Below are 12,221 nucleotides of genomic sequence, written 5' to 3' on the forward strand. Positions count from 1 at the left end.
GGGGGGAGGGCGGATGCCGGCACACTTACATACATCGTCATCACGCACATAGTAAGAGAAGTAAGACGGCAAGGTACACATTGACCTACACACTTACACGTACACAAACCCGACACGGGCCCTCAGTAAGGCTTAGCAGCAAAAAAAAAAAAGGGAACAAGCGTAAAGATGAAGCTTGATTTGTGAGGCACACAACACCCAATGCAAATATGAATTCCAGTTGAGGGTACATCCTTGTGGGAACATCATCCCACGTCTCAACACTACACCACCCTGCCTCCAGCATACTATGATACTTAGCAAAGCCCATCGTGAAGGAGGAGTGAAAAAAGAAAAGAAAAAACAAGCTCGTCCGGCAACCACCGCCGAAAAGAAAAGCACAGGCACTCTCTTATTTCTCTGTCCCTTATTATTAGGTATCTTTCGGGGTTCCCACCCAACGTTCAGACCGAATTTTCTCATATCGGGAAATATAGGGCTGGCTGTATGACAAAACAGTCTCGCAGCCTGCCCAACCATCCATCGCTCTTCTCCCCGACCGAGAGAGAGAGAGCTTGAATACGATTTTCACTCGGCCGGCGGTTCGGATCTCGAGCCGGGAGCCTCACTGACCACCTCCCCCATCTCAGACAGAGAGACTCCATCAACAATCCTCAAATGGGGATGCAGAGTACCCAAGGTTGGTTAATACCAAGAATGGGAATAAGTGAAGAAAGCGAGCAGCATTTCCCTCTGTAGCCATCATCTGCGGAAGAATTGAATTACGCCAGCCGACGCCTGTCGCTGTGTTTCCTACTCTTCGTCTCGCAGCCCGTGTTGATCCGAGAATGGCCATGTTGGTCAAAGTAGAGCCAAAGGCTCTCGAGCCTATTCTGTAGACGTCACCTCGTCCGAGACCCCGTGTGTCCGTCGTCGTCATGTATCACGGATACGTCCGCCTCATCTCGTCCCGTCTCGTCGACGACGGCAGTGAAGAAGAAGCGAGAAAGCCGTGTGTCCGCTTCACATCACCCGTCCCTCCACCAACCGGTATCCTCATCGTAGCCGATAATCTCAAAATCGATATTCATACTCCGGAGCATCGTCCCCATCGTGAACTCCTGTCCTCAAAGTCAGCAAAACCCTCATCCTCCCCGTCCCTGCCCCCCCAATATGCAAGAAACTCACCTCATCCACTTCTTCCTCTTCCTCATCCTCACCATCATCTCCCTCTCCTCCTTCACCGCGATACCCTTCGTCACTCCCCTCCCACTCCTCACAACCACCCCTCCTAGCCCTTCCAGCACTTTCTTCCCCCTCCAACATCGCCATAAACCTCACCTCATCCTCCCTCCTCGCCCTCCTCCAAGCCTTCAACCCTCCCATCCCCTCAACCCTCTCCTTGGATCCCTCAAACACCTCCTCCGCCGCAATCCGGCTCGCGGCCCTCCACTTGCCAATCAACTCGACAAGCTCCTCGTCCGTCTCCCCTTCACTCATGGCGATGCCACCGCCGCGAATCCGCTCAGCCTGCCGTAGAACCTCCTCCCTCCCCTCCGCCTCCCTCTCACTCTTACTCCCTCCACCAACAAACCCGAGCCCGGGACCCGTCTTCCCAGCACCACCAGCACCGTAAGAGCCTATCGCCGCCGTCGTCCGCAACGGCGAAGGTGAGGCACCCGTCAGCTGCATCCCACGCGCGCGCGGAACGCTAAAGGGCCGGCGTGTAGGCGTAGGCGCAGCCGTAGATGTAGACGTGAACGTGCCGCTCACCCCCCCTTTCCCAGGCGTCGCAAACTTCTCCGTAGCGTGCCGTGGTGTCGTCGTTGCGGCCCCCCTCGCAGATGGCAATGACGCTGCTGCCGGGTCTGTGGTCGCCGGTGCCGCCGAATCGCAATCGTCATCCTCTTCAGCCGCAGGATCCTCCGCCGCCGCCGCAGCAGCAGTGTCCGCGGTGCTGACCTCCCGGGTCCGCTCCGGGCCTGGATCTTGGTCTCGGCCTCGGTCCCGCTGCACCAAGGGCGACCTGAACGGTTTCCGAAGCGTCTCGTTTGCCGCCTCGACTCGTCGGCGTTTCGCCGCCGGGGTAAACATTTGTACCTCTTCTTTGATTCGTACGCTCTTTTTTCTGTTCCTTCCTTTTCAACGTGATGATCGATGAGTTTACAAACTGCGCGTGTCGCCTGTGCTCTGCGAAAGTGCGTGTAAGAAGGCGGGCCGCATTTGACAGGGCCGCTATCGCTTTTTGGTAAGTCAAAGTCAAGTCAAGGTGAGGTAAGGTGTTATTGGAGGCTTTTTGCGGTTGACCGCGACTGCCTGTGCGGACCTGTAAGAAAACGCACCCACGCGCCACTTTTCCGACTTTCGGGATTCAAGGTAAATCTAATGTCATGTTCGCCATGGAAAGATTATGTCAACATGACATGTAAAAAGGGCACATCCAGCTCGCGCTTCTACGGGCCGCGCCGCGAGACGGTATCGAAGTCACTAGTGCCAAGATCTTGGCTAATCTCTACACACACATCACGGTCTGTATGAACATGCAAAATTGTACATCAACAGTTCATTCCAACTATTCAGCCATTGTCCTTCAGTAATCTACAGAAATCACACCAAACGCCCCGAGATCATCCATCTTCTGCTGCAGGCCAGTTTTCCATGCTTCCAGTCATCTCACATGTCCGTGTGCACATCATTCCCTCCAAAGCCGTCTCGGACACGAAGAGTAGTAATACTTATCAGTCCGGATGAAGAACGAAAAATAGAAAGAAAAAAAAAAAACAGAAACCCTGTCCGTGGCCAATGTTGCGCCTAGCAATGCAGCATAATCCTCCGCGTACACAGAGATATAGAAGAGAAGGTAAACTAAACATCTTACGTGACGCTAATGCCGTAAAGTGAAAAGAAAGAGGTATCATAGAACCAAATGCACTCCATACATGGTCTGAGGAGGCCAGAATGCAGATGAATGGTACAGATAAGGCATCGAAAAAAGCGTCGAATGAAGAAGAGAAACTTGAAATCAAGAATCTACCCGAATCCTCTTGGGTTCGTTTCCGGCCTCAGGACCGTCATGCGGACCATTGGCGCTGATCTCAGGACTCTTGCGCTTCGTAGCCGGATTGTCATCTCGCAAGAAGCTAGGACCGGAACCAACGACTGGAGTCGCAAAGTTCAATGGACTGGGTAGTGTGTTGCTATCGCTGCCGCCACGAGCATACCATTCCGGATAAAAGCTGCTCGGACTGGGCAGAAATTCGTTATTTAAGAATCGGGACGGAAGGGCGGAAACCGGAGTGTCAATGTTCATATTGCTATTTTGTTGCGGGGGTGGGCGAGCAAACGGGTTTGGCGGGCCCGTGGCGCCAGCTGAGAGAAGCGTTTGGGCTGACGGGGATGGCGGCGGCAGAACCATGCCGGAAGAGTGCGAGTCGGATGCATGGCGCCGAGTCGTCTGGGATGTGGTATCTGTCGAGTTGCGAGGAGAGTTTGACTCGGCAGTTGCGCTACCGCCATCCGAAGGTTCGTCGGGAATCTCCACCCTCAAACGGGGACGCGCACCACCACCAAGCTTCATGCTATTGGTGCGAGATGGCGGAGTAAACGTTGTCTCTGGGATTGACGATACGGAGATGTTGCGGCTTTTGTTCAGAGATTGAGTGCTGGCGCGCGGAGGCATGGGCGGAGAAGTAGTGGAACCATTGGTCCGGGATACTGCGCCAACATCAACTGACTGAGAGCGGTTACCTTCAACCTTGATGTTGCTCTGGTCAGGGAATGGGGGCCGATTAGGCTCTGCCTTTATGCTCTGCTCAGAGGCGAATGAAGCCAAGTGCTGAGACAGGATGGAGCGGTTCTCGTCAATGGGAGTGAAGATGCTGTGCTGCTTACGCTGCGGAAGCTTCTTGATCGCGCTATCCGTGTTGAGCAGGGGCGGCTGGGGCCTTTGGGGCAGCTCAGATCGTGGCTCTGACGGCGCTGGCATCTCTTCAGACTGCGGCGGCGAAGGCTGATGCTGTTGTGGCTGCTGTTGTTGTTGAGACTGAGGTGGCTGCGGCTGTTGCTGTTGCTGGGGTTGAGGCGACGGATGCGGTTGCTGCTGTTGCTGCTGTTGAGGCTCAAGTTGCTGTGGCTGTGGCGGCGGGGGTGAGATCTGAGGTGGTTGCGGCGGCAATTGCTGAGTAGGAGGCTGTGGCGGAGACGGCGAGATCCGAGAAACTTGAGGCCCAGGCCCTTGCGGACCCTGCTGTTGCGGGTAGTTTGGCGGCATGGAACGGCGCTGGTCCTCCATATGCTGTTGCATGTGCGGGGGATGATGATTGGGCGCGTATGAGGAGTATTGAGGGCCATGTTGCTGGTACTGCTGGGGGAGTCCGTGAGGCATGTTTGGTGGCATATTGGGCTGGTTCTGGGGGTTGTAGATGGCGGGGTTGGGCATGTAGGCAAATCCGTTGACGGGAGGCTGCTGAGATCCGGGAGGGCCGACGGGTTGAGGGCCCATGTTTGGTCCCATCCGGCGGATGTCTTGTCGAGAACCAGGCCGTGATCCCATACCCGGCTGCGGGGTGTGGCCGCGTTGGACGGGAAGGCCATGATGTTGCGGGAAAGGCACGCCATTAGGAATCGGAGGTGAAGCTGAGGGAGTGTGGTGTCGCATATGAGGGAATGGCGCTTGTCCTTGGAACTGAGGCGGAATCATGTGAGACTCCTGCGGCGGGGTACCTTCAGGATCCTCATCTTCGTCCTCGTCGTTGCCTCCGTTGAAGTCTGAAGGGCCCTTGTGTTCATTCGGGCCGCCATGCTATCTCAGGGTCAGCGTTATGCATTCGCGACCCAGAAAGACTGGAGGAACTCACGTATGTGTATCTAGTGATCATCTCCCGCATGTCCGTGGAAGAATACTCATACAACTTCTTGTTGCTGCCGAATATAAAGACAGCGACGTCGACGGAGCACAGCACGGAAAGCTCATGCGCCTTCTTGAACAAACCGCCTTTTCTCTTGAGAAAGGTACTATATGCGACGCGACTGTTAGCCAAAGGTTTCTGGGTATGGCGAGGAATAGTCAAGGCGCAAGCTTACACAGAGCGGTTTCTGTCATCCTTGATGGCCTTGATCTCAATCTTTCTGCGTCCCATCTTGAATTAGATGCTCTGGAAGGGGCTGCTGACGGGTATGAGGCAGCGAAACGCGTTGTACGGGGGCGAAGACGTTGTCGAGGCGAGCGACTTCGAGACCGATCAGCGATATCGCGGCGGCGGCGGCGGCGGCGTCGTCGGCGAGGTCTCAGCCGTTGCAGTCGCGATGTAGGGTCGACTGGTTGTGGGTGAGGATGAGGGTGAGGGTCTCGAGGAAGCGAGAGACTGGTTGGAGCTCGGAGGAGGAGGAGGAACGCGAGCTGGATATATCTGATCGCAGCGACTAGCTTGGCTGGTCGGGAAAGTGAGGTGGAAACAAGAGCTAGGCCGGGGAGGGCTGATCGCTTTTATCTAAATGGGCTGGGTCGTGGGCAGTGGTTCCGAACTGGCGATGCGTCAGTCAGTGGTTGCATGGGACAAGGCAGCGCATCCCGGGAGCAACGGTATATGACAGGCGGTGGGAGCAAAAGGCTGTCAGAGCAGGGGAGAGAGTTGACAAGACGACGCATCAAGAACGTACATTGATCCCATTACAAGTGCAGATGCGACAGGTTCTGGGATGGACAGGCGATGTGAGGTGCAGGTCGATGGGGCTGAATCTGGCGTGGATGATTCTAATAATAGACGCGATCGTGTTCACTTTTTGGGTGCGGGAAGGCAGGACAGTTGAAGGAGGGAAGGGGGAAAAAAAGAATGGGAATGGATGGTGGAGGGGGAAGCAACAGTATTAGGTGCAGCCAGCCAGCCCGGTACAGTACCTCAGGTGTAAGGTAAGGTGGTAATGGTAGCAGCAGGAAGAGTAAGTAATGGGGGCAAGGCAAGGCAAGCCCACATCAGCGACCTAAGAGTCGGGTGTGTAGCAGACGGAGTAGGTACCGAAGATGAGTGAGTGAGAACCTCCGGCCAGTGAGGTTGCGGCAAAGAGATAGAATAGGTGGAAATCGGGGAGCGGGAACAGCAGAGAGCAGTGCGGCGGGCAGCGCAAGCATCAATCAACAGGTGCAGCAGCGTCAGTACCTAGCAGCAAGCCAGCAGTTTGGAGACGGCGGGAAGGGAAGGAAAAGAGCGACGACCGGGGGGTAAGTGACAGGGAATGGGGGTCGATGAATGAACGAATCCTAGGCCGAGAACGGGACTGGGGGGTTTTTCGGGGAGCGAATGAACTGGGTGACGGAAGAAATAAAAAAGGGACTGGAACGGGAGAGAAAAAAAAAAAAGAGTGGAAAAGGAGGAAAACGGGGCGGGGGTCCGGTGTACCTACTCCAATGAACCCCTGCTCCTCTCACTTCAGGTTGGTCTCTGATCATTCGCTATTTGACTAGGTATTCACTGTTCAGTGGCCAGTCTCGTCTCACTATGTAGGTACTTGTGAGCAAATCTGAGTAAGGAAAGGTCGCTGATTACTCTCGTCTGCCGCGTCCAGAAGCAGAAGGCCTCATTCTCTTCCATGTCTACTCCGTACGAAGTACCTCGGTAGGTATCTTATTGTGTTATCGTGTAAAGTATCCAATGTCTCCAGGCCCTGCCAATTCGCAGTTGGATGTGAGTGGACCAGTCTAGTCGGCACCCGTCATCTCACTTGGGCTCACTCACTCCTGACATTATGCCTAGATGTTAGATGCTAGATGCTAATGCTAGGCCGGTCCTGCTCTCACCTTACTTGCGCCGTAGCACTTCACCTTGGGCCTCACTACCACAGACAAGGCAAGGTCGCGAGGACTCTTGGTGCGTGCGTTCTTATGACGGGGGGTCCTGGTGGCCGTTGCGGACGCTCGTGAAACAACATTGTGAAGAGGCAGGGAATGAGGTCAAGAGCTGAGACTGGTCGCGAACACTGTGTGGCGCCTGCTTGTTCTGGTTTACGAGGACAGTGTTGAAACGCAATCTCCACCACCATCCTGCGCACTGTCTCAGGGTCTGGTGGGTCCAACTTGTACCCACCCCACCCAGCTAAGGTACCGGCCCCGACTTCGACGGCGCTGCCGCTAGTGAGACACTGCAGACAGGATACATGTGGCAGGTGTCGTCGAGACATTTGACGTCTAGCCGACATGAGGCGCGTGCGGTTTGCGGCTTTACTACGTACAACTTGCGGAAACCGCGAGGATGATTCCGGCGACACTGCTCCTTCCTGACCTGGCTGCGTACCTTACCAAACCTTGCCTTGCCTTGCAATTCACCTCTTTTCTCTCTCATTGCGTCAAGGAAACTAATACCGCGAGCAGACTACAGACTACCGTCCGAATACACTAAGACCCAGAAAGTCTGAAGATCGAGACCCTCAAGACCATCTCTCTACACTAGCCGAGAGCATTGACGTTCCGCAAGCCTCGACCTGGTCAACTTCAAGTGGACTCGACATGCGCCGGAACTCAGCACCGGGCTCCTCCTCCCTGGACCTTGCCAATATCCCACAGGTTACAAGTTGCAACCCGTCCACCCATACACGGTACACCGTACCTAGATACCTTACTGTACAATCATCACTCACCAAGCATCGCCGTCCATCCCTCGCTCGCCCAGCCGGTACCACCCACACTCGCGCACAAGTCCCCGTCCGCCCGATCACCTAACTGCTTACTCTGCACATCCTAAGCAGAAGCATAACGCCGTAAGGCCATGAGGTAGGGATGTAGGCCGTCATCAGCTACACCAAAACCCAAGCAAACAACGTGCCCGGGCCGCATATTGAGCCTCTCCTTCCCACCACAACATCCGACCGCGCCGCCATCGCCGCCGGCGCAGGAACGCAGGAACCATCACTTGCATTCAGGGCCAGGAACAACCGGTGGGACGCGGCGGACACGCACAGAACAGAAGGAAACTCTCAGTCTGCTACCGCTACACAGGCACTGGCTCTGTGAATCGTGATGCTCAGCACAGACCGCGGCCCATCTTCAATGGACCATACTAAGACTCCCAGGGACCACAAGCACGGGAATCTGTCATCCATTCTCAAGTCTCCATTGTGTCGAAACCGACTCAGCCCTCCCGATATCATGTCCGGCATTCAGTACCCTACTTCAGGTTGGACAATTGAGTTCGAGGTCCAGCCTTGGCGTCAACGGCTCCTGCATTTCCACGCTCCTGTTGTCTATCTGCCCCTTTTCTTGTGTACATCTCACCCTTTGTCAGAGTCTGAGTCCCCCTCTCCCTCCCCTGGCCCACGACAGAGCGAGGCCATCGCCAAACCAAACGGACACTTTTCAAGGTCCCAATCACCACCCCAACCATGCAAGGTACCTAGCCGTCTAACCCCTTCCCTGGGGTCACGGGTGGACCATGACCATGCTCCCGCATCTCAAGCGTGCACAAGAGGTGGACTGGGAGGGGGAACTAATACATCAGAACCATCCCCTCGGCGGACTATTCCACAGACAGGACCAGTCTTCAAAGTGACCCTACGTATCATCCCAGCAATGCGGCATTCCCGCCGAAGGTGCCTGTCTGCACGTACAGCTGCCAAACCGGTTACTGTCAGGGCCATTTTGACGACGTCCGTCCGCTCCCACGGCTCTCAGCTGTAGATCTCGCTTCACATGCATCTAGGCCCCCCTCCCTCGCCTACATACATCCCGCGCCTGTTTGATGAACCCAGTCGCCCATCATCTCGAATTAGATCAGGTCTCCACCCTCAACGATACCCCGCGTCCATGATGACAATCTTCCCACCGGTTGCCCTGGCGTGCCTGGGTCATGTCAGGGCCCTTTTTTTCCCAGAACGCCCAGAGATGGTTGGACATTCGAAAAACACCAATTCCTCCACTTCTGCTGGGCATCTCCAGCTTGAACCATTGGCTTTGGCTGACAAGCTTCGCGGCGACGGGGGCCTTTGCTTTGGAATCACTGATAACGATTTAGAATAGCCCTTTGCCAAGCTCTGTTTCTCCAGGAAACAACATCATTACTGGAATCTATGGTACGCAGTCTCCTCGTCCAGACAAGTCTGCTACCGATATTGTATGACTGCGAGCGAAGAAGACGACCCAAGAAAGAGGCCAAGTAACCACTCGGAAACCCCCCCTTCCTTCTCGATCTCCTCATACGCGCCTACAATGCGGCCCTTTCGCCAAAGAATGTGATCGAGATATCCCGAATTAGCAACTTCTTCTTGCGCACGCCGTACGGCGACATCAACAGGTCCGGTAAACCCATGTCAAATATCCCGTCTCGTCACAAGAGGGTTCGTCTTTCTACAGAGCAGCAGTCATCTAATTCGTCCGGGGAAAGATTCAAACTAAAGCAAGGTCGAGCCGATAACCGCTGTCGTCGCAAGAATTCACAATTATGTCTCCGTCCCATCATCAACCGGCAACACGCCATCCCACCTTTTTTCATTTCTAAATCGAAATTTAACCATATCATTAAGTTAAGCGCCGGCCCATTCCCAACGAGCATGACGCTAGTCCAACATTTCGGAGCCGGGTTTGGGTATGGGGGTTGGGCAGAAGAACGAAAATGCTTGACTTCACATCTTTCTCCTCCGGCACGGCGTACCCACCCCGGTCAGGTTATCAAAAAACTTGCCGTGTCTGAAGCGCAAAAGAGCCTCTTGTATCACCATCCATCCACACATGCATCACTTTCCCAGGTTTCCCTCTTTCTGGGTTGTGACGGTGTGGGCTCGACATGCATGTTTCTTCGAGGCTAGCAAAGAGACCGAAGGTGTTCCTGGGTGCAAATCCCAAGCCGATTGGCCAAACGCACCCTACGATCCAAGAAGCCCTATGCAGGTTGGTGGTGTAGACGTGCTTCTCCCCTCTCCATGCCCACCTGCGAGGTTGTCCAACCCATGTCCTGCGGTTCTAAAAATAGGTTTATTTTTAGCACAACACAACTTGGCGTGCATATGCTCACGTCTTGCTCCGCAGCCACGCGACCTGGCGACCGTTTCTCTTCCCCCCAAAAAGCCAAACCGAAAGGCCTTTTGAACCACACACGCACGCACCACTGCATCTCGGGAGCCAATTATCCCCCTTGCCTTTTGTCGATTGATTACACGTCTTTTCAGACTTACACAGTACATCGACGTAGTCCGTAGGCTGTAGGCTGTCGGTGGGTAAAACACATCTGCTCCACCTCTGTTATGTCTAGTCAATGTTTCCTGGCGCCGCAAAACCAGGCGGGGGGGTTTTGGAGAAACCATGCTCTCACACACCTGGCTTGGCAGAAGACTTGATATTCTCTCTGAGGAGCAGGCCCTTGTATAACCCCAATCACCAAACCTACCATCATCATCATCATCAGCAGCAGCAGCAGCAGCAGCAATCACCAACCACATGTTCATTGCAACCCGCGCATCCCACCGCGTCCCATCCCATCCCATCCCATCCACGCTTTTTGTTTTCTTCTCATCTGACTTTGACTTCCCTCCCCCCTCCCCCCTTCCCCTTTCTCCCTAATCAACCACAAACTGGTTCTGAGTTCCCTAAACCTTGCACGGATGGGTTTCCACACCTAGACTACGTCAAAAGAGGTCCCAGCCAAAGCAACCTCGATCTGACAAGCGGGACACCAAACCCCACCTCCAAATGGTCCAAATGGAAACAATCCCTAGGCCACCTTTCTTCCCTTTCCAAACAAAAAAGTCTTGATCGTTTCGGCGCGTCTAGAATGCCCTTGTTGGGACGTATCACTCATTGTCCCCTCATCCAATCCCTCTTTGACGTCCGCCCCCCCAACTCACCATCTCTCGAAGCTCGTCCTTGTTTCTTTCCCTAAATTAGCCCGGCCATCGTCCGTCGTTATTTACCCGATTCGCCAATCTGGGAAAGAAGATGATGGCGCCGCGAGAGTTCACGTTGATACATACACAAATCCCGGATTCTTTCTCTCCCCCCTTCCTCCCCCCCTCCTTCCTCGGACCTCTCCCCCACCCATGTTTGTGTCTAGGTATCTACACTACCCTTACCTGTCTCTGATCTTCCCGTCTCTCCAATCCATGTTCATCTTCTACCGCATCTAGTTCTCCCGGCAACCTGCACTACCTCCTCTTCACCTCCATGTAATCATCGGCCTATGCTAGCCTCTTCCAAGAGCCTCCCCTTACTGTCCTTCCCCATTCACCCAACCACCCACACTAGCTAGCTAGCTAGCTACCCCGACTATGGCATGCAATATCCAACCAGGGGGGGGGGGGGTTCCCCAACCTCGGAAACCAAGGTAAGCTGGACCAACGCGTCCATCACTGCAGAGTAACGACACACACATCACCACAACGGAGAAGAAGCAGTAGTAGTTAGTTAGTCACTTTGTTGAAATGAATTTCCCACGCGTGTGATGAGATGGCTACTACCCACGCTTCACGCGGCTGTAGCTAAACTTAACAACACCAGACGCCGTGCCGATGCATCATTACATGCTTTGCTTAACCGCTTTGCCAAAACCCCCCCTCCTTCCCACCATTCGGCATCGTTTTTTTTTCTCCCCTTGCTCGTCGTGACGTGAGAGCAGTCCATTAAGTCTGCCCCGTCCAGTTTTGACAATGTTGATCAAGCCTTTCCAAATTCCCCAAGCTCCAAGGACTCACCCCTCAGATTGTTTTCTTTTTTGTCATCGTACACACACCTTTTCCCCCCTTGATTGTCGAATTGCATGATGGGTTCCAATTTTGGATTGTTCGGTCCGACCTCTTGTATGAGATTTCTCTGGTCCAAACGCTCGCAACTACCCCAACCTTTCTTCAACATGAACTTTCCCAGTCTGTTCATTGTGCCCGAACCCCTTGACCCCTTGCGTGAAATCGCTTGGCATAGCCCTATTGTTAGCAACCGGGTGGTTGCGGGTGGGGTTCTTCCCCCGTTCTGGAACGTTCGTCGGTAGTTAAGCGACCAGCTGCAGTCTTTACTGTTGATTATTTGGTAAGCGCCGGGAACAGCTACCGGCCGTCCGGTTGTTCGGAGTCTGTCGTCTCAACCGTATTTTAGTGTCCTGCGCTGCAACGTCTGGTCCGTTGGAGCCTCCGACAGCTGCCAGTTTCCGCCGTCCGAACTCAACGTCGTCTCGAGTCGTTCATTGCCCAGGAGAACCGGCTCCGGCAGCTGGGGCATTGTAGGTACCGAAACCGCCATGTTCTGCGATGCCGTTGTCGGTCTTCATCGTACC

General features: G+C 54.4%; 3 protein-coding genes across 3 annotated transcripts; 1 reads left to right on the forward strand and 2 right to left on the reverse strand.

The window, feature by feature from the left end:
* Positions 1–1,007: 1,007 nt before the first annotated feature.
* On the reverse strand, positions 1,008–2,073 carry CPAR01_01310 (DNA repair protein Dds20/Mei5; the record flags this gene model as incomplete). The annotated part of the gene is made up of 2 exons (XM_060485599.1): positions 1,008–1,100; positions 1,168–2,073. The coding sequence occupies 2 exons, from the start codon at positions 2,071–2,073 to the stop codon at positions 1,008–1,010; spliced, it is 999 nt and encodes a 332-aa protein (XP_060356456.1).
* Positions 2,074–3,001: 928 nt separating this feature from the next.
* On the reverse strand, positions 3,002–5,117 carry CPAR01_01311 (MADS-box MEF2 type transcription factor; the record flags this gene model as incomplete). The annotated part of the gene is made up of 3 exons (XM_060485600.1): positions 3,002–4,780; positions 4,836–5,007; positions 5,062–5,117. The coding sequence occupies 3 exons, from the start codon at positions 5,115–5,117 to the stop codon at positions 3,002–3,004; spliced, it is 2,007 nt and encodes a 668-aa protein (XP_060356457.1).
* Positions 5,118–8,116: 2,999 nt separating this feature from the next.
* CPAR01_01312 (uncharacterized protein) lies at positions 8,117–8,644 on the forward strand (the record flags this gene model as incomplete). The annotated part of the gene is made up of 1 exon (XM_060485601.1): positions 8,117–8,644. The coding sequence occupies one exon, from the start codon at positions 8,117–8,119 to the stop codon at positions 8,642–8,644; it is 528 nt and encodes a 175-aa protein (XP_060356458.1).
* Positions 8,645–12,221: the final 3,577 nt, after the last annotated feature.

Source organism: Colletotrichum paranaense (assembly GCF_030867605.1).
Source record: "Colletotrichum paranaense strain IMI 384185 chromosome Unknown Scaffold_1.1, whole genome shotgun sequence".
Taxonomy (NCBI): Eukaryota; Fungi; Ascomycota; class Sordariomycetes; order Glomerellales; family Glomerellaceae; genus Colletotrichum; species Colletotrichum paranaense.